At 43.7% G+C, this 26,669-nt stretch overlaps 1 protein-coding gene across 1 annotated transcript; it reads right to left on the bottom strand.

The window, feature by feature from the left end:
• Window positions 1–18,346: 18,346 nt before the first annotated feature.
• On the bottom strand, window positions 18,347–25,654 carry LOC144805468 (uncharacterized). The gene is made up of 3 exons (XM_078672016.1): window positions 25,416–25,654; window positions 24,652–25,328; window positions 18,347–18,396 (listed from the first exon to the last, which is right to left on the bottom strand). Exons 1-3 carry the CDS (start codon window positions 25,652–25,654, stop codon window positions 18,347–18,349), a joined length of 966 nt encoding a protein of 321 aa, XP_078528142.1.
• Between the last annotated feature and the right edge of the window lie 1,015 nt (window positions 25,655–26,669).

The raw sequence follows: 26,669 nt of genomic DNA, 5'->3' as shown, positions 1-26,669 counted from the left end.
TCTTTTCCAAAATAAACCACTTGATTTCATCAATGTTGTGGTTTTCGGCTATCCAGTGCTCCACCAAGGGGGCATTCCTTCTTTTGTTTCTTATTGCAGATCGATGTTCAGTAAGACGTAGACGCATTTCGCGTCCCGTCTCTCCAATGTAACATTTGTTACACGGACACAGCAACAGGTACACTACATTGGTAGTACGACAGTTGACGTGTTCGTTCATCCAATGGGTTGTACCATTGATTTCTAATTTGTCGGTCTTAATGATGTTCTTGCAGTGTGAGCAAGAGCCACATGGCAAGTTTCCCCTAATGGGACTGTTGTTCACAACATTTCTTTGTCCCCCGCTTTTGGGTTCTTTAAAGGTATGCACTAGATGATTCCTTATGGTCTTATTTCTCCTATACGCATACGTTGGTTTTGCCATAGATATTGTCCCTGCTTTGTTTAGTATGCCCCAATTTTTGTTTATCAGATTTTTTACTTTGTTGCTGAAACCGTTGTAGTCAGATACCATAATGATTCCATCATCGCGGTCATTTGTTTTTGAGGATCCCTCAAACAGACTATCACGGTTATAATACTTGGCGCGCTTATATGCTTGTTTGATAAGGCGCTTTGGGTATCCTCTCTGAGCAAGCTTGGTTTTTAGGATAGCTGCATGTTTTTCATAGCTAGTTCTATCGCTACAGTTACGCCTCACTCGTAGGAATTGGCTGAAGGGTATCCCATCTTTCTGACATTTGGGGTGGTAACTCGTGTGGTGGAGAAGAGTGTTACGGTCTGTAGGTTTTACAAACAAGTCTACATTGAGAACTCCTTCTTTTTCATGGATCTTAATATCTAGAAAGTCTACAGCTGCTTGGCTTTTGTTAGAGGTAAACTTAAGGTTAGGATCCCCACAATTGATCCATTCTAGAAAGGTGTCTAATTCTCTTTCATGACCATCCCATATGAAGAAGATGTCGTCTATAAATCGAGACCAGCACTTCACATTCTCGAAAAAAGGACACATTTCGTTGTAAATATGCTGGGTCTCGAATCTACCTACATATAGGCATGCCAGGCTGGGAGCACATGTGGCTCCCATACTGGTGCCCTTGATCTGGCAATAATAATCGTGTTTGAATAAGAAGATGTTATTTTTTAAAATTATCTCTATACATTCTAAAATGAAGGTATTTTGTGCAGTTAAATCCCCATTTTCATTACCTAGAATATCCTTCATCATTTTCACAGTATCTTCTTGCGGGATGTTCGTATATAATGCTTCGATATCCAAGCACACCAACCATTGGGTATCTCTATTGAATGCTATCCCTTCTATTTTAGAAATCATGTGGGTAGTATCTTTTATATATGAGGGTAGTTGTGTGACCAAAGGCTGAATGAGATGGTCCACGTATTTGCTAAGGGGCTCAGTCAAAGAGTCAATTCCTGACACTATAGGGCGCATTGGAGGGTCTTCCAAATTTTTATGCACCTTAGGCAACCCATATAGTGCTGGGACCTTAGGGTTCTCATTTAATAGGAATCGATATTCTTCTTCACATATGATGTTGTCTTCTTTAGCGAAATTTACAACATCACTGACCTTTTTCTTAAGACTGTTCCATTCTCGCACATTACTAGATTTATAGTGTGACTCGTTATTCAGGAGTTTTAACATTCTCTTTTCATAATCTTCCGTGGTTAAAACGACTATACTTCCACCCTTGTCTCCTGGTTTTATGGTGATTTCATCACTGGATGACAAGGACTTCAATGCCTCCCTTTCTTGCTTGGATAAATTGTTTTCAGTCCACACCTGTGTGTCTAGTAACTTCTCTAAACCAATGGTCACCGCTTTTTCGAAGGTATCTACCTCTGGCCCTACCATCGCTATATTGGGTGTCCATGTGGACGGTGGTTTGAGGCCTGATTTGTTGGTGGTTTCTCTACTCTCTTTTCCCTCAAAGAACTTTTTAATTCTGATTTTTCTAAATAGGTCCCTCACATCCCTCTCTATATTGAATCTACAGCCTGTTGTACTCGGGGCAAAACCCAAGCCCTTTTCTAAAAACACTAGTTTCGTGTTTAGTGAGAATTGTATTGGAAAGGTTAATTATTGGGGCTTTTAGGGCTTCTACCTCTGTTACCAGTCCTTGTCTCGGGGATATAGAGTGCTCTCCCACTATTCCCAATCTTTGTGGCTGCGGGTCCGCATATAGGGTCTCCTTATCGTTCCCCCTGCTTGCTGGTTGCCCTGACGTCCCCTCCCCCGGGCTCTGAAGCCTCTTTGTTGGCGCCTCTGTTGCTGCCCTAAAAAAACTGGTTGATATTCTCTGTTGTTTGTCTGGCCTCCTTCTCTTGTATCAGTTCTATTTCTTGGTTCCTGATGGCTATCTCCTTCTGAATCGGAGCTGTTGTAGGAGGTATCAGAGAATGTGACATTCTTTTTGTGATACCTATTTCTATTGTAGGTGAAATGTTTACCATTGAATTCAGTTGGTGCTGGTTGCTCATAATAGTCTTTTTGAATATATGGATACACAGATTCATTTTTGTAATTAGCTATATCTTTACGTAGCTTGTTGGTTTTTTATTTATCATATATTCTTGGTATCCACTGATGTCCTCCATTATCTCCTCTAGTTTTTTCTTTGCGTCTTTTAACGCAGTGCTATCGTTTAGTTGTTTTTCAAGGGTCTCTATTTCTTCCCTTTCTATTATAATGATAGCTTGTGCAGTCTCTATTATGAGCAACATCCAGTCGCGACTGCATCTGTTCGTGATTAATGTCCAGCTTTCCTTAAACTTCTCGTTATACACGAATAATGGTCGTGAGGAATGGGACAGAATGATCAGATGATATTGTATATCCTTGCCTTTTTGTATATCACCTGAAATAATGAATAGCGACTTATCCCTTCCATATGTACATCAAATAAAGAATAAGCGACTAAAATGCCTGAGAACTACCCCCACTGTGTACCAGCATGAATATGATTTGAGTACATGCTCATCTAGTTAAGAAAGATGTTATAGAAAATTGTGCTAAATGTAATAATAAGAAATGTGAGAAGATCTAACCTTTTCTGGATATAAAAAGCTGTATCACATAGTTGATCTGTATTTAGGCCATTGCTCACGCGTATAAAAAAGAAAAAAATGGTATAAGACATTTGAGATACAGCTACTATCATTGCAGTGCAGGATAAACACAGGGATATATATTCTTTGAGTTTGGAAAGAATGTTGAATATTGCCATTTATATATAACTGAAATCTAACGCTTTGCTTGTAGCCTTACACTTGTATGTTGGGTTTAATCTATATCGAACAGCATTTTGAATAACATAATAAACATCAATAGCGCATACAAAAAAGAACGAGGATTTATCCCACAATCTCGTAGTTCTTTAATCAGAAATATGGGAGAATGGAACTACTAAAATGGCGCCTAAAAAACGTGTACCGCATATCTAAACGGCAAACAAGTAAACAAGGCCGAAACGCCGAAACCTGCAGGGGTTATGCAGTAAAATCAAACAATAAACAACAAAACGGCGGGAGTATAATTTATAGAATTTATGATTATATAGCCCAAGGTTGGAACCCGCGTCTCTGCCGTCCCCATAGGACTAATATTCAGAACTACTAAAATGGCGCGCACATAAGGGCGCTGCAACCAAGTGGGAATGCTCGATAACATTAACGAAACGCCGAAATATGTAGGGGTCAGGCAGTGAATAATAACATCAAATAGGAATACGACGTGAATATAATTTAGAGACTCAAAGAGTATACAGCCCAAGGTTCGAACCCGCGTTTTTGTAGTCCACATAGGACCAATATCCAAAACTACCAAAATGGCGCTGACATAAGGGCGCTGTAATTAATTGCATAAATACCAATTAAGTGGGCAATTAACATCCAATTATCAATTTGAATGGGTATTTAAGGCCCGCGGGTTTTACTGCTCTCACCAGTTGCGGTGAAAGCAGGAAGCCGTCAGGAGCAGGTTCGCCGAGTGTCCGGTCTAGAAGGTAAGGACCTGGGTGTTTTGGGGGGTCATCCTATAGAGGATGATAGAATCTCTGTGAGTATAACCAGCAGTAAGAACAGCCCTACGCTGCACTGGAACAAACTCTAATTTATATCCTAAATGAGTAATATGTGGCATTTTGTTTTTAGCCCTTGTTGTGATTAGGGGTCCAACTGAGGTATGCCAATGCTACTGATATTCTAAATGAGTAAACGCGGCAATTTGCCCTTAGCGTTTTGTTGTGATTATGCTATGGGGGTAACAGAGAGGGCTGTCTAAAGAACCAAATGTGATGACCCAACCTATAGGGGCATAACTTTAATAAACCAAGAGTGATAAGGAGGGAGTAACATGTGCAATAGATCTACATGGGTTTTGAGAGAGACCTAGTGCAAAAAGCTCAGTTAAGAGAATTAGCCCACCCACTACACACTAGTATTAGGCAACATCACACTTGCTAGAAGCAAGCGTGGTATACTGGTGGAATTAAAAGAATACGTACGGGTAACAATAAATTTGATCTTGGGAATGGTTCTTGATATCACTCTAAATATGACTTACTTACCGCTTAGGTTGGGAGAAGATTGAATTGAAAATATCCCCCATCCTACATTGCGACTTACAGCGCTTAATGAAAAGGAGAGAACGCTGCAGATCAGGCGATAGAGGGACTTTACAGCCCTCAATCGGTATGTATAAAACCCTCTTTAAACCAACAATGAGTTAGTAGACAGGGAAATGAGTGTCTATAATTCCTACACATATACGCATCAAATCATGAATGTCATGTCATTCCGGCATAGGTACAAAGTTACCACTGGAGAGGGTGAAGGGAAGAACAGCCTGATTGTCAGCATTAGACGTAAAAGTAATTGGTATATATTAGCTTGCTATCCCTATACATATCTACTAGTCATAAATCCATTATTCAAAGTAGACAGTAACATTTGTGTACTTTACAGGCACGGCAAGACAAAATAGACGGTACTTATCAAAAAATGCACCTGCTTTGACAGACACCATTGAATATAGTGTCAACCAGATTCTTATGAGTAAGTGTCCTTAAAAATGCAAAAACAGGCCTTAAGTCTCTATAGTATGGTATATAATTCCATGCTCCTTTTTCTGTAGAAGTCAATGACCTAAAAAGACCTCGAAGTGAGTCATTCTACCTGCAACTACATAAGGAGATACAGTCGTCCTGAAAATGAATAGAAGGACCGCAATCCCTATACTTCAAGTAAGGGCAGTTAATATGCAAATAGTAAACTTTACTAGATTAGTCCACAACTAGCATGAACTCTCTATAGGAACAATGTATTAATTATATGCATTTCTTTTTTTAGAAAGAAGTAAATAATCTTTGGTTTTAAACTCTTCCGTCCTGAGGAAGGTGCCATAATTGTAACCAACGCACCGAAACGCGTCGACAGTGGGACTTTTAATGTATATGATTTGTTTGTATTTTGTACTTAATTTGTGAGCACAAAAGTGTATGATTTTTAACTTGGAGTGACTCTGAGATAGATACCGTAAATCGGAATTGTTAGACAGTCTATAAGATTGTACCAGAGCACCCTATTTATAATACTAATTGTTTGCAATTTTAACAATGGTTTTATTTAATATAAATGTTTCCTTATAATAATTTTTTGAGAGTAGCAAAAATGATTTTCTAGTGTGGAGTACTAATATTTACCCAATATCTATGTAACACCATAGTCACAAAGCAATAGGTATTGATTTGAATGCGTAGGCCTCATGGTCACCATATGAAAGATTAATACAGAGAAAGGAATTTCTTTTGATAAATATTTGATACCAGTCCTTTCTGGTCCCTGGGAAACTCTCTATTTTTGGAGATACATAATAGCTAAACACCGAGAGAAGGTACGCTGTGCGATCCATCTTAAGCAACTGTTATCATACTGGAATCAAGCTGTGACAGAGAATAGCTAAACACCTATAGAAGGTACGCTGTGCGATCCATCTTAAGCAACTGTTATCATACTGGGGCAAAGCTGTGATAGAGAATAGCTAAACAGAGAGAGAAGGTACGCTGTGCGATCCATCTTAAGCAACTGTTATCATACTGGGGCAAAGCTGTGATAGAGAATAGCTAAACAGAGCAAGAAGGTACGCTGTGCGATCCATCTTAAGAAACTGTTATCATTCTTTGGCAAAGCTGTGATAGAGAAAGCTAAACACAGAGAGAAGGTACGCTGTGCGATCCATCTTAAGCAACTGTTATCATTCTTTGGCAAAGCTGTGATAGACAATAGCTAAACACAGAGAGAAGGTACGCTGTGTGATGGATCTAAAGAAACTGTTATACTCGGGCAAAGCTGTGATAGAGAATAGCTAAACACCGAGAGAATGTACGCTGTGCGAAACTATTATCATACTGGGGCAAAGCTGTGACAGAGAATAGCTAAAAAGACAGAGAAGGTACGCTGTGCGATCCATCTTAAGCAACTGTTATCATACTGGGGCAAAGCTGTGACAGAGAATAGCTAAAAAGACAGAGAAGGTACGCTGTGCGATCCATCTTAAGCAACTGTTATCATACTGGGGCAAAGCTGTGATAGAGAATAGCTAAACAGATCAAGAAGGTACGCTGTGCGATCCATCTTAAGAAACTGTTATCATTCTGTGGCAAAGCTGTGATAGAGAATAGCTAAACACCGACAGAAGGTAAGCTGTGCGATCCATCGCAAGAAACTGTTAGCATACCAGGGCAAAGCTGTGATAGAGAATAGCTAAACAGAGACAGAAGGTACGCTGTGTGATCGATCTTGAGAAACTGTTATCATACTGGCACAAAGCTGTGACAGAGAATAGCTAAAAAGACAGAGAAGGTACGCTGTGCGATCCATCTTAAGCAACTGTTATCATACTGGCGCAAAGCTGTGACAGAGAATAGCTAAAAAGACAGAGAAGGTACGCTGTGCGATCCATATTAAGCAACTGTTATCATACTGGGGCAAAGCTGTGATAGAGAATAGCTAAACAGATCAAGAAGGTACGCTGTGCGATCCATCTTAAGAAACTGTTATCATTCTGTGGCAAAGCTGTGACAGAGAAAGCTAAACACAGAGAGAAGGTACGCTGTGCGATCCATCTTAAGCAACTGTTATCATACTGGGGCAAAGCTGTGATAGAGAATAGCTAAACAGAGCAGGAAGGTACGCTCTGCGATCCGTCTTAAGAAACTGTTATCATTCTTTGGCAAAGCTGTGATAGAGAAAGCTAAACACAGAGGGAAGGTACCCTGTGTGATGGATCTAAAGAAACTGTTATACTCGGGCAAAGCTGTGATAGAGAATAGCTAAACACCGAGAGAATGTACGCTGTGCGAAACTATTATCATACTGGGGCAAAGCTGTGACAGAGAATAGCTAAAAAGACAGAGAAGGTACGCTGTGCGATCCATCTTAAGCAACTGTTATCATACTGGGGCAAAGCTGTGACAGAGAATAGCTAAAAAGACAGAGAAGGTACGCTGTGCGATCCATCTTAAGCAACTGTTATCATACTGGGGCAAAGCTGTGATAGAGAATAGCTAAACAGATCAAGAAGGTACGCTGTGCGATCCATCTTAAGAAACTGGTATCATTCTGTGGCAAAGCTGTGATAGAGAATAGCTAAACAGAGCAAGAAGGTACGCTGTGCGATCCATCTTAAGCAACTGTTATCATACCAGGGCAAAGCTGTGATAGAGAATAGCTAAACACCGACAGAAGGTACGCTGTGTGATCCATCGCAAGAAACAGTTAGCATACCAGGGCAAAGCTGTGATAGAGAATAGCTAAACAGAGACAGAAGGTACGCTGTGTGATCGATCTTGAGAAACTATTATCATACTGGGGCAAAGCTGTGATAGAGAATAGTTAATCACCTATAGAAGGTACGCTGTGCGATCCATCTTAAGAAACTTATCATACTGTGGCAAAGCTGTGACAGAGAATAGCTAAACACCTATAGAAGGTACGCTGTGCGATCCATCGCAAGAAACTTATCATACTGTGGCAAAGCTGTGACAGAGAATAGCTAAACACCTATAGAAGGTACGCTGTGCGATCCATCTTAAGAAACTGTTATCATACTGGGGCAAAGCTGTGATAGAGAATAGCTAAACAGAGAGAGAAGGTACGCTGAGCGATCGATCTTACGAAACTGTTATCATACTGGGGCAAAGCTGTGATAGAGAATAGCTAAACAGAGAGAGAAGGTACGCTGAGCGATCGATCTTAAGAAACTGTTATCATACTGGGGCAAAGCTGTGATAGAGAATAGCTAAACACCTATAGAAGGTACGCTGTGCGATCCATCTTAGGAAACTTATCATACTGTGGAAAAGCTGTGACAGAGAATAGCTAAAAAGAGAGAGAAGGTACGCTCTGCGATCCATCTTAAGCAACTGTTATCATACTGGGGCAAGGCTGTGACAAAGAATAGCTAAAAAGAGAGAGAAGGTACGCTGTGCGATCCATCTTAAGCAACTGTTATCATACTGGGGCAAAGCTGTGATAGAGAATAGCTAAACAGATCAAGAAGGTACGCTGTGCGATCCATCTTACGAAACTGTTATCATACTGGGGCAAAGCTGTGATAGCGAAAGCTAAACAGAGAGAGAAGGTACGTTGTGTGATCCATCTTAGGAAACTGTTGTCATACTGGGGCAAAGCTGTGATAGAGAATAGCTTCACACAGAGAGAAGGTACACTGTGCAATCCATCGCAAGAAACTGTTAGCAAAGCAGTGATAGGGAATAGCTAAACATCGAGAGAAGGTACGGTGTGCGATCCATCACAAGAAACTGTTAGCATACCAGATTAAAGCTGTGATATAGAATAGGTTAACAGAGAGAAGGTATGCTGTGCGATCGATCTTAAGAAACTCGATTTACAGCTTTCTAGTTACTGCTTGAACTAAGTTCTAGCATAGAGCTTGGAAACAGAGTTAGGGTAGCGGGATGATAGAACCTGCAAATCATGTTAGAAATGTTCCTTTTGTTTTAACTGACCATGTCATGCACTACTGCATTTATGTTCACATTCTGTTTAGTTACTGTTCATATTAAATACACTAAGCTTGGGTTTTAGAAGTAAACATTCTTAAGCATATCCCATGCTTCTTATTGCAATTTTTTTTAACAATATATTTTATTGAGTTACATGATATATATCGGGCATTAGCCAGGAGGATACATTTTGATGGATAAATGTGACAATGCATACTTCCAATCGTGATTTCTGCAAAATTAGTATATACAACAAAAACAGCATTGCGCAGGTCGTTTCAGCTTCTTGCAAATTTGAGCGTGTTATTCACTTATGAAAGAGGTTTTGGAGTCCCATTTTATCGCTGACCTCACCTTGTGGGACTGATAACCCGAAAACACTTCCTGCACAGTACTGCTCAGTGGGTGGTGTATGGGTCGCAGTTCAAAGTGGTTTTCTTTCACCTGGGGGTTTGAAATCCAACCCTTGCCGGTCATAAGGTGAGGACAAGATTGTGACACTTTCATCCTTGAAAGTTTGAACTTTGCAAGCATCGCTTGACTATGCTTTCCCACCCACAATAAAAGGCGCATTGATCTGTCTAGCCGATGAGTTTTGAGTTAGAAAATTCCGCCTGATGGGCATTAAAAGTAAGCCTGGGCAGAGTTCATGGGAACTCAGCGAAGTGACAAAAAAACTCTGCTGCGCTACTCAGAGTACTGCAAGTGGCGGAGTGCGTTAGGGTCATGTGGTTCGTGGTGATTTTGAGTGCCGGGTGTTTGACCAGTACTGTAAAATCATTGCGAACAGCACCATATGCAGGGAAAGAGGGCGCACGTAGATGTTCTACTCCAGCGGCAGCTTTCTCAAGACGAACGGAAGGTTTCTCAATGTGAGTGGTCGCGACCTGCCGTGACCACTTGCATTGACAAATTCGACCACACGTGTTCAGAAATCTCGAGAGGAGGTTGATTTTCCTCGCTCGCGCTCACCAATTAGACCTTGGCGAGCAAGGAAAAAATCTCGCTGGGAGGTTGATTTTCCTCACTCAACTCACCTACTTGACGCTGATGAGCACAAGCGTGGAAAAAACTCCGATTCGTGAAATTCCGCGTGCTCCGTGGATTGCAGAAAACTCCGCAAACTGAGCGGAGCTCACTGCCCAGGCTTATTTAAAAGGATATTTTAAACCATCTCTGAGTTCCATGACCCTAACAAGGAGCTTTGTCGTCAGCCTCGTTATTCTACATGGTCACAGAACCACTTAGTGACTTGCAATATCTGTATAATGTATGACAGAGGGTACTTTACCACTTGTGTAGCCTGTCTGCTTTAGATGTTCATCACTGGGTGCTATCGGAGACCATCAACACTCGCGGTGCACTAACACCATAGCATTTATGTATCACAGACTTATCCTCTGACATAATAGGGCGAGTTACATAATGAGGATAGGAGCCTGAATATTCCTGGTCACAGAGTGCCACCATGTTCTTTACATAGAGATGAGAAATAGGAGAAGTTGTTCTCGATTATAAAGGGCACCACACCTCAGATTGGTTACCAAAAGTATAATTATTCTGGTTGCAGACGGCACACAATCTTGTTTACACAGTGAGGAGTCACATTAGCCTGGTGCTTGGGTACATGTGCACAAGTGAGCCGGGCTACAGATGGCACACAGACTCATTTACATACAAGACTGGTGGCTCCTGGTTAGAGACGGCACACTAGCGTCTTTACACAGGGAGGAGGATAGGAGCCTAGTGCTCCGTAAACATATGTGGGAGATGTGAGCTTGGCGGTGCCTGGTTGAAGACGACACACAGGAGCTTTAAACAGGGAGAGGAGCTGGGTGATGAAAGAAAGCCAGGGTCTGGCAATCTGCAGCGTGATGGATATTCAGCCCAACCTCCATGAAACATGTTTTACAGAATGTTCTCGGCGCCCCGTTGCCAGCCATAATCCTACTGACATCCGAACCAGGTCATGTGGAGTCTGGTGTCATCTCTGTCCTCTTTCAACGCTCTGTATACCGATCCGTAAATACCACAGACCCTTCCAGCCCCAGCTCCAGCTGGTTACAAGCTCCAGACCGAGTAACAGGAAGACCTTATAAGAGATCATGTGTCTGACATATCAGGTCACAACATTGAATCACAAATGGAAACCAGTATACAGAGCGTAGCTCCCCACACCACACTGTAAGAGGGATGAGTGCTAATGAAGTGTGGACACATTTTACCTTATATATATATCCTATTAATATACCATGACTATCACTGGAAGGCATCAGAGCTCTGCACATGGTCCAAGACAAAGACAGTCAACATGTGATTGGAGGGCGAGATGGTTTCTAAGAGTGAGAGGCGTGTTGATGCATCATAATGTGATAATCTTTAAAGAGGTGCGTTTTCAGCTCTTTTCTGTCACAATGTGCAGCTCTTAAGATTTCTGAAATATTATCCCTATTACAGCGCCTTCTGCCTTGAGAAGGCTTATCCTGGACCAACATGAAGACAAAACACATGCAGTCAAATCGAGGACAAAGGGATTGTGACAAGGTTGAGGAACAATAGGGGGCGCTAGGTGGCGCCGGACTGTAATGGCCGCACTGCAGTGAGGCTCCCGTAGCCACGGGCGGCTTCCTACTCTTAATCCCCATTCTGACTGAAAAAAACGCTTATTCCTCATCACCATTGCGAAGCTGAAGGCATCCTGAGGCAGCAGCCCCAATTTGGTGCGCGTAGGACACCCATTTACCGAGCGATGAACGACGGAATCTGGCAGCCGATCGAGACGTTTTCCGCCAGGTACGCTTCGCCGGCGGGAGACGCTAGGCGAGGCCGCGGCGGACTAGGCCGGTCCACGGTGATTGGCCCGGGAGTATCACCGATCGGACTCCTGGAAAGCGCTTCGCACCTGGGCAGGAAAGATACGGTCACACAAAGGTGAGAGCGTAGGCCACGCACCCCACGGGACGAAAAGGACTCCGTCCCCTGCGCCTGGCCATAACTGCTTCAGCCCAGAGGGAGGAGCGTGGGCCCCTTAACGACGGGACCAGGTGTTGGAGGTCCCTGCTGCCATCGGAGGGAGTACGGCAGGGGGGGCATAATGACAGAGTTGCCCGCAGACACACACTGAGCGCCAACGTTGCTGCGCAGGGGGCAGGACTCATTAGACGGCAGGACTCGAGCCACCATCTTATGCAGCCATAAGACTCGCAATTTCCCTGCCAGATGGGGGCACGCATGGAGGGGTAGAGTGGTCATATCTAACGGCCCCACTGACATCACTAGCAGCGGCACCCATACAACGGTGCAGACTGACTGGCTGCATGGGGGTGAGATAACACAGCACGAAGCAGGTGGCGTGCGGGCCTGAACATTGAGACTGCAAACGCCATTATACACGTGTGTACTGATTGGGGCCCTATCTCGCACTGAGGGACGACGAGGGCCATCCTGGGGAGTAGAGTGGCAACTGGAGCAACTCAAGGCCCCTGTAACTGCTGAAGCCAGAACCCTGCTGTGGAGCATTGCAGAAGGTCCTATGGGAATATAGTCACCCCCCCTTCATCAAACTTGGGAGTGCTGGAGGCCGGCTGGAGTATACACGAGGGGGGGGGACACTCCCGCTTGCTGAGACTGCTGCCTGCCTGGTTGCGGTCCGGCAGAGGAGGTTGCTAACGACCGGGGCGCCCAGAGGCCCTTTGAGGTTTACTCCGCACTGCAGGCTGTGACTCAAACTATACTGCCGGAGCAGCTATGGGCAGAACGGAACCCAGACAAGCGAAGCTGACATTCGATGCCCGCAAAGCCCCCAGCTCCCAGTCCAGAGAGCGCGAAGATGCTGATCCGCCAGAGACCCGGGATGAGGGGTGGAAAACTCTGCTGGTTGGGATGCAGCAGAGCCTGACCTCTATTGACTCAAAGATGGATGCCATGTGCAGCAAGCTGGAAGCAGTGGTGGCGAAATTAGATACACACGATGAAAGACTGAAGGAGGTGGAACACACAGTGTCGGGCTTGGAGGATGGTGCAGGGACCAGGCAGCAACACCTACAGCAAATGGATAAGCTATTAAAAGTTATAGCTGACAAGAACGAGGAGTTGGAAGCCCGATCACGGTGCAATAATTTCCGCGTGCTTATGTTTGGCAGAAACCACCTACACTGGGAGGCTGGAAGACTTCATGGACCGCCTACTAGCTGACCTGTTTGGGAGGGACTCCTTCTCACCCCACATGGTTATTGAGCGGGCACATCGGTCGCTGCCGGTCTGCCCCCCTCCTGGAGCCCCACCACGCCCGATCATTATGCGGTTCCTGAACTACCGCGATAGAGACACGGTATTGCGCCTGGTACGTGAGAAAGGTGAAGTGCGGTGCGAAAATACCACCGTCATTCTATCCTGACTTCACCCACAATGTGCAGGAGGCCCGCCGCAAGTTCGCGGCCGTGAAAAAGAAACTGCAAACGCAAGGCATTCAGTACGCCATGCTATACCCTGCGAGGCTGCGGATCCATCATCGCGAGAAACCACATATCTTCGGCAGCCCACAGCAAGCGGAAGACTTTCTTAAACAGGAACACCGTTCGGCTTCGCGAGAGGAGGCAGGGAGGAGAAGATCCAGGTCCCACTCACCACTGTCCGACCCAGGCTGATGAGGGACGGTGGCAGGTGTTCAGATGCCTGACACTACTGCTGATAAGGACCTTATGGACGCTTTGCAGTTTGGTGATGTATAACCACAGTTTGATTTGAGTATCTATGCTTAGCCACCCGGGCACTCGCCTCCGTCCCGTCATACCGACCCCTGGGTTCAGGTGTTTGGTGATGGGTGAGACAAGGAGGTGGAGTGGGCATGTCGGTGGCCCCTAGCGGTCCCCCATTGAGGGCATTCCCCTTATTCTTCCTTTTGTATGTGGAGTTTTTGGGAAGTATATATGATGATTGTTGGGGTGATTGGTTGTGGGAGAGGGGAGTTTGTTTCTGGCGAGTTGTGGTAGCCAGTGTGGGAGGGAGAGGGAGGAGGGGAGGGCTCAGGCACACTATGCTGAAGGTTACGAAGAGATTGTTTACAGCTGTTCAGTAAATGTATTAGGTATGACTCATGGCCAGTAGCGATGGCACTTCCACGAATATGAATGTACTGACCTGGAATGTAAGGGGCCTGAATGACCCTCGTAGGCGCCGGCAGGTCCTCGGATATTTAGATTGCCATCAAATCCATGTTGCCCTGTTGCAGGAGACGCACCTCGCGGGTAGCGAAGCGCCTCTATTTGCCTCACGCTGGGCGTCTCGACGCTGTTTTGCCTCTATTCCAGCTACTCCAGGGGGGTTGCCATCCTCTTCAAAAGGGAGGTGCGATTTGTACAGGGCGGCATGGATCTAGACCCTGAAGGGCGATACTGACTACTGTGGGGGAAGCTGAATTCGCAGGAGGTCGTGATCGCAAATTATTATGGGTCTAACATAGATGACGCGTATCCCCTTCTGGTGCTTCTAGGTAAACTCACTGCGCTAGGGATTGCCTATGTCATTTGGGGGGGGATTTTAACACTGTTATTGATCCTAGCCTTGACCGTTCCCATGCTGTGGCTGCGCACGATACCACTACACACCGCACACTACGTGATATCTTACAGAAAGACAATTCTTTAGATACATGGCGTCATCTACACCACTCCAGGAGGTAAGGGGCACACCACTCAGCAGTGCATGACACCTTGGGCAGGCTAGATTACGTGTTGGTGGCATGGGGAATGGCGCACTGGATAAGTAAAGCCACTCACCTGGCTCGCACTTACTCGGACCACTCACCAGTACTTGTATCTCTTGACCCTCCCTTGGACCTTTCCCCCTACCTGGGGTGGCGGCTGAACCCACTTCATTTACAGGACACGGTGTTCAAAACAGCGATGGAACTAGATATTCGGGACTTTTTTGATAGGAATGTGGACTCCCTGAATAGCCTCACCACTGTTTGGGAAGCATTTAAGGTGACAGTGAGGGGGTGGTGCATTGCTAAAGGAGGAGGTATACTTCGTGACCTTAGACAGGAGCTACACAAGCTAGAGGTGGAATTGAAAGCACTAGAAAAAGATATGAGTGAGGGGGGGAGACTCCGGGGCGCTACAAGCTCGACTGAGGGAAGAAATCTCAGAATATGAGGAGGCAGCGAGCAGAGAATGTAAATGCCGGGGGAAACACCACGTGGCCCGAGTATATGGCGAGGGGATAGACCTGGTAAATCACTGGCTGGTCCGATACGAGATCCTAGGTTCCAGAATTACATCTCGGAATTACAAGATGAAAATGGAGGGGTGTGTCGTAATCTCCCAGGTCAAAGGGAGATCCTTATGAGGTATTTTAAACAGCTCTATGCATCGCAAACGGGTGCTCCTCTGGATCTTCCGACCTATCTGGAGGAAGTGGCGCTGGCGTGGCTGGGAGATGCGCAGTGTAAGTTTCTAGACCACGATCTTGAGGTCGACGAGACCACAGTAGCCATCATGTCCATGTCCTCCGGGAGGGCACCGGGGTCTGATAGACTTCTACAAAACCTTTGTGACTATCTCCTTGCGCCTATACTTAAGGAGGTGTTCTATGCAGAGTTGGAGCAAGGTCGCTTACCTGACACAATGAGGGAGGCTCAAATTATGTCATTATTAAAACCCGGTAAGGCACCTCAGCTTTGTGATTCATACCGGCCCTTATCCCTCCTAAATACTGACACCAAGATCCAGGCTAAAGTCCTCGCGACGCGACTTAATCTACTTCTAGAAAGGTTAGTCTTGCCTGATCAAGCGGGCTTCGCGCCCCACAGGGCCACAACCCACAACCTTCGCACAATATTAGCAGTTATTCAGGACATTGACCCGAATAGCGCAGCGGTGCCAGTCTTCTTAGACGCCACCAAAGCGTTTGATTCTGTGGAATGGGACATCTTGTTGGGGGTCCTTCTACATATGAGGATGCCCTTCTCCTTTGTCCACTGGATTCAGCTATTATATACACAACCAAGTGCCAGGGTCCTCCTTAATGGATCCAGATGTGCTAGCTTCCCAGTATCCAGAGGTACTAGGCAGGGCTGCCCGCTGTCCCCAGGCCTATTCGCCCTAGCGATAGAGCCCCTCGCCGCGAAGTTGTGGCAGCACCACAACCACCGGAGCCTCATTTACCCATCTAGGCAGCTCCTAGTTTCCCTCTATGCGGATGACATCACATTGTATGTTCACAACCCGCAAGACAACCTAAACCCAATACTGAGGGAAATCACTAAATATGGAGCAAATAAATTGGAACAAATCGGCGATTTTCCCTTTGACTGAACACACTAGGCCACACCCGCTAGATTATCCCCTAGCATGGAAAATGCATGACTTTAAGTACCTAGGCATCCACGTTACTAGGGACAAGGACACTCTGATGAGGCTTAATTATTGGCAAGCCATGGACAAGGTGACAGACAATGTCTCTACATGGATTAAATTGCCCCTTTCCATGGCGGCCGAATCTCCTTGATTAAAATGAACATTGTCCCAAAATTCTTATATCTCTTCATCAACATTCCGTATCATCCCGGATCCTTCTTCTTCCATTCTCTCAATTCACAATTAATCCGGCTAATCTGGGGGGGGCAAACAGGCATGATTGAAGCTGACCACACTTATGCTGCCATACCGCGAGGGCGGCTTTGATGTCCCAAATTTTGAACAATACTATTACAGTGCCCAGGCACATTTTGTGGTATATTGGTTTCACCCACCCCCATACATGCCTCATCTCGCAGTTAAGGACAGATACATGGCCCCTACTCCTACGACTGAATATGCATACATACCCTCTTGGGAGCGACAGGAGGATCCTTCCACGGTGGACTGCACAGTCCGGGTGTGGAATTGGTTAGCCCAAACTGAGGGTGTGAAGCTGATGTACTCCCCCAGAGTATCCTTGAGCCACTGCCCTTTGCTGCCTGTAACGGGTGAAAGGATTTGCCAACGCTTATTTGATAGATTGCAGCTGGGGACGTGGGGAAATTTATATATTGCTGGGAAATTCCGCACGGCGGAACAGGTTTTTGGAGACAAGGAGTATTCCTTCATGGATATGTTCTTATAAACGCGCCTGAGGCAAAGTGTACGTGCCCTAACTTTGGACTTCCCGCAGTAACCGGAAACATTCGTGTCATTGCACCTCATGCTGCAGCAGGAAACACCCGCACATGTAATTTTCATGCTATACAAAAGGGTGCATAGCACCCGCTCCGCTCACTCTGTCCGTGCCCGCCGGGAGTGGGATGCGGATCTAGACGACCCCCTAACAGACGAGCAGTGGAGATGGCCTGTCTTCAAACAGAAGTCATATCCAGTAATTGTCGATTGCGCTTAGTACACTATACATTTTTACACCGACTCTATCACACCCCAGAGCGCCTGTATCAGATTCACCTTAGAGAAGATGACAAATGGTTGTGATGTGGACAAGGGGGGGGGCGGATTTTATGCAGTTGGCCTGGAGGTGCCCTCGCGTTGCCTCTTTCTGGGAGGAGATATTCACGGGGTTAACCAGCATAGTGGGCCAACCTTTGACACTGACACCTTTGAGAGCCCAATTGGGACTTACGGGGGACATACGCACAACACACAAGCAGTTCCTTGCCATGGGTATTCTACTAGCGCGTAGACAAGTGGCTTGCAGATGTGACAGAGGGAGAGCCCCCACATTTAAGGACCGGCTCCATGAAATGTCCACCTGGCAGGAGTATCTACATGCGTATGCGGAACAACTACCACTGCGGTCGCGGCCACGGGATATCTGGGGGCCCGTGCTGGCTTATATGTTGCGGGTGGAGGGTGACGGGGAGGGAGCTGAGGGCAGGCCACGGGGGAATGAATGAATATAGTGAGAGAAAGGAGGACAATTTAAGAATGCATGTGCACAGAGATACCAAGGAGGAAGGTCATGAGGGGGGAGGATTGTAGACCCTACTATGCTGTGGGCCGAGGAAATCAGGACACTGTCTCGCTCAGCGAGTGGACTTTTGGACCTTGCATTTATATAGTTAACCAGTTGGACTGTGATCTATCTAGTGTGCTGTGGGGTGAGGGGGGGATCCTAGGGGTAGACAGGGACGATGTTGGAGTTGGGGTTTGGGGGGCGAGCTGTTTTCTTTCTAACGTATGGTTATAAGATGTATGCTGGTGTAGAGGGGTTAGCTCTGAACGACTCTGTATCACACTATCCGGTATATAATAAAGGTTTTTGAAAACTTAAAAAAAAAAAGTTGAGGAACACTAACAACATATCCTACATCAAACCTCACGTTTAACTGATGGAGCAAAGAGCGATATGAAGTGATGAACTGAGAAAAAAGTAACACAGAGAATTGCTGCAAATTAACATAAATCAAAACTAATAAAGAACCACATATCCACAGCTGTGTGACTTGGAAGCCGACTATTTCTCAATATAGCCCTTGTTTGTGTTTTCCTTACAGTGCTCACATTATCATCCACACTAGAAGAGATGGGAGCCTGGGGTGTCTGGTCACAGGAGCTCATTTACATACAAAGAGGGGTGACAGCCTGTTCACAATGCACAGCACAACTTGTTTATGTTAAATGCCTATACACAGCACAGTGTAAAGTGACTCAGGTACCAGTGCAAGTGTTGTATGACAGGAGCGGGCAGTCTTAGTTGTTGAGACCTAAATGTCTGATGGATGCATCTTTAAATACTTCAACTGTTTGAGAGAGGGTGGCAGTCTCAAATTCTGGGGACACAGCTACCAACAGCTCCCCTCATAGTCTTTACTTTTTGCATCCACAGTCAGTGCTGATTCCACCTAAGACAGTAAGCTTTTCAGCTCGGTGGTCGGCTTCCCGGAGTCACCCTGCCTTGTTCTTCCCATACTTCTTTCAGCAAAGGTAAATGTGTCTTCTACTAAAGTGTCCTTAGCTCACTTTTGGTAACATGACTTGTGCAGTACGGCCACGTTTGATGGTAAAGCAGAACAGTGGAAGTCACAAATTTCAAAGAAAAGAGAGACAAGGACTTCAAGATTCTAACCAAGTTTAGATAAAGAAGAATATTTAATAATTATTCAGAAGCAAAATCAAAAGAATAATTGTGATTTAGGAATTATTAATGAACAAAAACAACTGTCCCAAAGGAAATAAAGGATACAGTAAGTCATGTATTCTAAACCAAAAACAAATGCTAAAAAAATGAAAATTAAAATGCCGATCAACTGATGCAATGTTGAAGCCACACATGAAATAGTAGTTGTCCTCGCTAGCCATGCTCAAGGGAGAAAGGTAAGTCTAGTCTCTGGTAATGATTAACACTGGAATTTGCTGCAAGGGCTTGGACTGAATCAATCACAGAAGGTGACGAGCTGCACAGAAGTGGCTTGAAGTACAAAATTCTCATTGTAGAGTTGGGTCATCAAGTCAAACCAAAATCTACGCCTATCAAAATGTCTAAAACTTCAGGCAGTTAAAACAGCTGCGAAGTCTTCAGAGCTCCCTGGTTATGGATATGGTCCAAGGTTATTGATCCAAACCAACTCAAAGAACCAGCCAAACAAACACATTGGACGAGTGTTCTGGTGTTCGCGCAGGATCATCCCATTCGCTCTAATAACAGCCCAAGCGCCTGCGTCCACTTTAGCGTTACCACAAAAATGAAACACCCAGGTTGAGTTGGACACCTCGAAGGATATTCACAAAGGTACCTTACACCTGTGAGTAATCTATACATGCAAGAATGCTCATAGAGTAACGTTGCTAGTTTTAGCTATTCACCATTACAAGTATAAAATTACTCAAAAATGTGGACTTGCACGTCTGTACACGCCTAAACAGAGGTGGAGTAAAATGTACAAATGTAACTTACTAGAGCCAAAGTGGAGCAATAGAGAGTGCATCACCACGCATGGCCAACCACTGGTAATGCAACACCCTCCCTTAGAAAATAAGGGAGACAGAGACCTAACAAGCATTGACAAATCCAATAGGTCTCAGCAATATGAGAGCAATAGACGTTGTCAATGTGAATATCTTTTAGCTAAGGATTTTTCACTGGGTCAAGTTTTGACGATGTGTGTTACAAACATGGTATCTTTACACTGGGTGGTATTTATCACACTTGACACATTCTGACTCTGTAGAGTTGTATTTTATTTGGTGCTATAAATAGCTCACCAATTACAGACCACATGCAACAAGGGACTGAAATGTATAAGAAACACCATATGATGTGAATTCCTGTGATTCACTTGGTCAAAGGTTATGTGAGGTCACTGACTCAAAGACCATGTAATGTTCACTTCCTATTATGTTGCTGTGCTCAAAGATCTGCTGGTGTGGGTTCAACCTGCTCTGAAATGTTGATATTCAAGTTATATGAAATGTTCTGTAGGAGGCTCGTTGACCCTAAATAGCTGATTTACGATGGTTGATAGAATGTTAGCAATGGGATTCCTGGTTGTCTGAGGTATGCACCCAGGCCAGGCAGGAACCACTGCTCTCTACAGGACAAGCTAGATACACACTAAAAGATAACCTGTGTTCAACCTCTGATAGCTTTGCACAGAGAAGTCAGGCTTATCTAAAGATGTGTCCACAATTGTCTTCACTGGGAACCAAACACCCCATTGTAGCGCTTGACTCTCACAGGTTAGCTGGCTGAGCAGTCCCAGGTCTACTCAAGGGAGGTGGTGTGGGCTAATAATCATCAATCACTGGCATGCAATGATAACACCCAATAACTGATTGTCCAGTCAGTACATTTTCTTTAGAAGAAGGAGAAGTAGATTTATTTAAAACACACTTCTAAAAACTACAAAATAATGTACAAATATGTACTTTGTCAGATGGAACATACCACAGATGCCATTGATGAATCACTGGGGACCCCTTCGAGGGTCACCCAAACATCTCACATTAGTTCAATCATTTGTTTTGTAATAAACACATACATTTTACAAAAATCATTAACATTACTGTGATAATCAATTAAATATTTGCAATCATAATGGTAACCCCATTAAGAATTTATCAATAATTAACCTTGTGTTTGTGTATTCTTTCATGGGTTTGAAATCAAAGCTGCAATGGTTTAAACAACCCATAGAGGGCATCACATTGAAAAAGCACTGCATTGCAACCATATAGTCAGCCCCTACAGGGCATAATATCAACATCACATTTGTGTATTTCCAGGCCTTCCAGGTCTGATTAAATGCCATTAAATTACCATGCATGTGGCCCCTAGAGGTTGAAACACTACCGGCTGTAGAGTCAAAGCTACAGCCATGGGAGAGCTCAAAAAGAAATGAAAATCAAGGGGAGGTGATCATTTTGGAGTCCCGCCAACTAAGGGTGAGGATTCTGACAGTACCTTTAAAAGAAAGACTGCGTTGTGTTGACTTTTTGGTGGTGGTCCCGTCATCCTGGGACAACCATAAGCAGAGATATGGGACAAAAAGTGTTCAAACAGCAAGGCTCCGAAGGCATTATGGGGCTATTTTCTGAGAAAGCAGTAAATACGGTAGCAGGGGCACTCTCGCTATGCTGGGGAGAGCTGCGCGAGTTTTGTTACTTTGTTTTCCTTTGTTTTTTAAGCAGCCTCGTGTTGCGTTTCGTTTAGGGTAAAGCAGTCAGCAGATGAGACAGCATCTGACAAATGATCTCAGTCTTCAGTTTTCATGCGCGTTGTGAGGCGCAATTGCACTGTATGGCGTGGCAGTGGGGGGGGCGCAGAACGGTGTAAGGGATGAGAGAGACAGACACAGAACACAGGGCAGAGCCATTGTATAGAGAGTAGTCAGCAGATGTGACAGCGTCTGACATTTGATTTCAGGCTTCAGTTTTCATGCACATTGTGAGGCACAAACCCGCTGTATGGCGGGGTCGATGGGGGTGCAGGTAACGTGAATGGGGCGAAACAGACGGGCGGAACACAGGGCGAAACCATTGAGTATGATAGCAGTCAGCAGATGAGGCAGCATCTGACATTTGATCTTGGTGTTTGAATGGACAGCAAATATTATGAGATAAGAACAAGAATTTAATTCCTGTTTACAGCGGTGCGCCATAAACCATGAGCGATCGTCTCAAGTGCTCTGAATTAAAGAAAAAAGTAGCACTGAAAACAAATGCTAAAAGGGCAGCTGGGGATGGATAGTAGTAATTGGTCTATGCTCTAGTAGGTAGAGTCATGACAAATGTATGCCATGGACAAATGGGGATAAATCATATTAGATCGATGGTGGAGCCAGCAAATGGTAAGTCTGTGGGTGGGCTGAAGCCCATAAAGGAGATAAACATGTCTCTTTGAGACAGCACAAGCAGTGTCTAGCCGAGACCTAGAAATAGAACCTCATAAGAAATAAAGGTACATTAAAATAATGTATTTTGTCTTTTCACAAAAAATAATTTCAATTAATTCTACACAAAACTTTTTTAAAGGCTCTGTCCCATCTGAACAGAGGCAATTTAGTAATTTAGAGTACATAATAAGAAAATACAGGGATTATACTTTCAGTGGGATTTTTCAACAAATCTTTAAAAAACATTTTTAACACATTTAAAATCAAATACATATTTAATTAAAATAAAAGTTTATAGTATTCAAGCATTTTGTTCTACATTTAAAGTATATAAAATCAATTTACAATAATATTAACTTAAAAAGATTTCTTTTTTTTAATTTAAAAAACATTCAAAATATCCCATATATTTTTGCACAGGGAGATCTCCACACTAGTTGAACATATTAAAGATTATAATTTTTCTTAAGATTAAATTAAAGGTTTCCCATCTGAAGTAACATTTTGTTTATGTATTAATAATTATTAAATGTGCTGAACACATGTAACTTGACTTTACTAATAATGAATGTTGTACTAGTGTTTACATTTTTAAAATGTATTAAAACATTAAACAATAATGAAATGTTTTCCTTAATTATTGTTTGCCATTAAATTACATTTATTTAGATTTTTTTAAACTAGTTTTAAATATTTAATTCAGCATTATTTCCTATGGGGTTTAATTTTATGTCCCTACCACCATTATTATTTATGGGAGTTTTCTGCAGTTCCAGTGGATGGCCATGTGTGATGTTGGACTTAATCCCGCTCTGAGCACAAGTAAATTTACGATTGTTTTAGGTACATTATGGCTTAATGACTTTAGAGTTGTGGTTTATAAACAGCAATGGGCTTACTCGTTAGTGGGTGAGTGCCTGTCTTTTCCCTAAACCCCTCCCTATACCCCTCCTTAGTTCTGCCTTCATCCCTCCCCTTTATTTATAAGCATTTCCATTTTACAGCCACTCCCTCTGTCCCTTCCACATTTACTACTAAAAACTATACTAATGTGTGCGGAAACTGTGAAGTCGGGGCAGACAACTACACACAGAAAAAGATAGGAGAGGCAGAACAACCGCACGTAATTTGTGAAAAGCATTTTGTAGTTCTTTAGTAGTACTAAAAATGTACAACTCAGATTATCTGTGAGACTCTCTTGGGTATGCCTGATGTGATTTTAAAGCTCGTGAAACTGAAACTGTCCTCAGCAGATGGGAAGTAGGTTCCATTTGTAACAAAAAAGGAGCTGGAAAGAGGTCACTAAAGTTGATCTTTGTAATATGAAGCTATGTCCCATTGGAACAGAAGTCATTAGGACTATTTAGGGTGGTGACAGGAATGGTTAACATATTGTTGGTCTTGTCTTTCGTGGCACAGAGACACAGAGACTGGAGAATGATGTGGTGGGATGTTGCTGAGATTAATGACCTGTCCTTCCATCACTTTTAGTTTTTTTTCAATAATCAGTCACAAATTGCACAGGGATGAACAGACGTTGGTCCCGTAGATTCCTACGACAAAGGGACTCCTGCTGCAGCCCCCTGCTGAGGCTCATTAAGGCTGGAAATAGTTTGAGGTTACTTGGATTCCAGATCCTTGGAGGCCTTGTCTCAAAGTTCAGGATCAAATGGACTTGGTGGGTCAGAGCCATGGCTTATAAAAACTCAGGAAGCAAAATACACAGAATGGAATGAGACCACAAATAGTCACTAAGGAATGAGGTTCATTCACAAATTTCTATCCCTCACTGTGCTCTTTTCTCAGTTAACAGTTTGTTGGACGATACATTGATTGATGTCTTTGTGGCTGCTTCATGTGAAGGTTTTGCAATGCTGAAAGCTCCTCCTCAGAGCACCTTTTACTCTCCCACATTGTCTCTGTCATGTAGAGAGGTTGCTTTTATAACTGAAGTTTTTGTCACACTGAGAGCACTGATACATTTTTTTCTCCTGTGGATTTTCTCATGTTGAATCAAAGTGAGTCTCCAGCAGATGCTTCCCTGGCATTTAGACCAATGACAAGGTTTTGCCCAGTGTGAGTATTCTCATGTTGAGTGAGACCAGATTTCTGACTGAAGCTTTTCCAGCATTCAGAGCACTGATAAGGTCTTTGCCTAGAGTGATTTCTTTCATGTCTAGTGAGATTTTTTTCTCAATGTGAACCTTTTCTGGCATTCAGAGCACTGGTACGGTTTTAGTCCAGTGTGAGTTCTCTCATGACGAGCGAGATCAGATTTCTGACTGAACCTTTTCCAGCATTCAGAGCACTGATACGGTTTTAGTCCAGTGTGAGTTCTTTCATGACAAGTGAGACCATATTTGTGCCTGAAGCTTTTCCAGCATTCAGAGCACTGAAAAGGTTTTTGCCCCGTGTGGGTCCTTTCATGTAAAGTAAGGCTGAATTTCCAGCTGAAGCTTTTACAGCATTCAGAGCACTGATAATGTTTTTGCCCAGTGTGAGTTACCGCATGTTGTGAGAGAGTAGATTTCTGGCTGAAGCTTTTCCAGCATTCAGAACACTGATACGGTTTAAGCCCAGTATGAGTTCTCTCGTGTTGAATGAGATTGGCCTTACAACTGAAGCTTTGTTGGCACTCTGAGCACTTATATGGTTTTAGTCCAGTGTGAATTCTCTCATGTTGAGTGAGACTAGATTTCTGACTGAAGCTTTTCTGGCATTCAGAGCACTGGTACGGTTTTAGTCCAGTGTGAGTTCTTTCATGACGAGTGAGACCAAATTTATGACTGAAGCTTTCCCTGCATTCAGAGCACTGAAAAGGTTTTTGCCCCGTGTGGGTCCTTTCATGTAAAGTAAGGCTAAATTTCCGATTGAAGCTTTTACAGCATTCAGAGCACTGATAATGTTTTTGCTCGGTGTGAGTTACCGCACGTTGTGAGAGAGTAGATTTCTGACTGAAGCTTTTCCATCATTCAGAACACTGATACGGTTTGAGCCCAGTATGAGTTCTCTCGTGTTGAATGAGATGGTCTTTCTGACTAAAGCACTTCAGGCACTTAGAGCACTGATAAGGTTTGTGCCCAGTGTGGATTCTCACATGTTGAATGAGATTGCTTTTCCGACTGAAGCCTTTCCGGCATTCAGGACACTGATACGGTTTTTGTCCAGTATGAGTTTTCTTGTGTTTAGTGAGGTGGGATTGATAACTAAAGTTGGTATCACATTCATTGCTCTTATTCAAGTTGTTTGTATCTCCAAGTTGGGTTTGTTCCTGGCTACATGCCATCTTAAGACTGAATCTAATTCCGGAGTCTGTACTTGTTTATGTTAAAACTCAACATTAACTTCTAAACTATGCTGCCAAAGCTCTTCTTCACATTTGCATTTAACTAATTATAGCTTTTATTTGGAGATCAATGTTCTTACCTTTGAAGCCAGCCTATATAACTTGTCTTATAAACTTTCACTGAGGGGCCCCTTATTTTTATTAAGATGCCCCTCATGGCTTCATTTTCTCCAAGTAATGCCCACAAGGATTTCCTCAACTAGAATTAAGCTCATTCTGACTGCAGTTTATCGCATTTAATTTAGGAGTATTAAAAGCAGTGATAGGGTCTTTGGGGATTAGTACTTACAAGTGAGGTAAATTTTTTATACAAGTAATGAACAGGGATTAAAACATGTTAGGGTAGTTCACAAATTATCAGTAGTGTAACACTGGCCTTTTTTAAGCTTCCTATTCCGGTGAGGCCCAAAAAGGTACACCATTAACTTTGGAGGTCTGGCACACTTGGAAACAACATAGATCAACCCAAGAGACAGAGTTGGTGGGAAAAATCTTTCTATATTGTCGATGTTAATCCAGTGTCTTTGCTGTAATGACATCTGAGAAGAACATTTTCAGTTATTTTTTAAAATACAATGTGTTCTCTCCTCCGAATCACAGGAGACGGAGACATAAGCTTGCTCGTGTAAACTGAGGTTATTAGCCTTCCTGACACTTCTGTCACATCACGTCTACGGATACTGATTTGCTGGGAGAGGCTTAGGTCTCCAAGGCATTTCTCATAAACCATAAGACAGAATTTGCAACACTGTGCTCTGTGTGAGGATCAGTTGTTGCCAATGTTCTTTGCTTGACCAATCGTGAAATGTTTCCTTTAAGTGAAAATATAGTAGTTGCAGTAGATTTTCAATTTACTTGCGGGTACAGTTATTATTTCAGAGGTTATTCAATCCCAGTAACTGACACTTGGTAAATGTTCCTGGTCATTGTACTTCAAGGTTTGACAACAAATAAT

Source organism: Lissotriton helveticus (genome assembly GCF_964261635.1).
Source record: "Lissotriton helveticus chromosome 1_1 unlocalized genomic scaffold, aLisHel1.1 SUPER_1_unloc_11, whole genome shotgun sequence".
Taxonomy (NCBI): Eukaryota; Metazoa; Chordata; class Amphibia; order Caudata; family Salamandridae; genus Lissotriton; species Lissotriton helveticus.
This window is presented reverse-complemented; position numbering and strand designations above follow the sequence as displayed.

What these genes read in the sequence shown, in the direction of transcription:
- LOC144805468 (XM_078672016.1), bottom strand. Translation starts at nt 25,654, where the DNA reads ATGGCATGTAGCCAGGAACAAACCCAACTTGGAGATACAAACAACTTG. An exon ending in CAGTGCTCTAAGTGCCTGAA is followed by an intron (nt 25,329 to 25,415) that starts GTGCTTTAGTCA and finishes ATGATGGAAAAG; the next exon opens with CTTCAGTCAGAAATCTACTC. An exon ending in TGAATGCTGGAAAAGGTTCA is followed by an intron (nt 18,397 to 24,651) that starts GTCAGAAATCTG and finishes CTTTTTTCTCAG; the next exon opens with TTCATCACTTCATATCGCTC.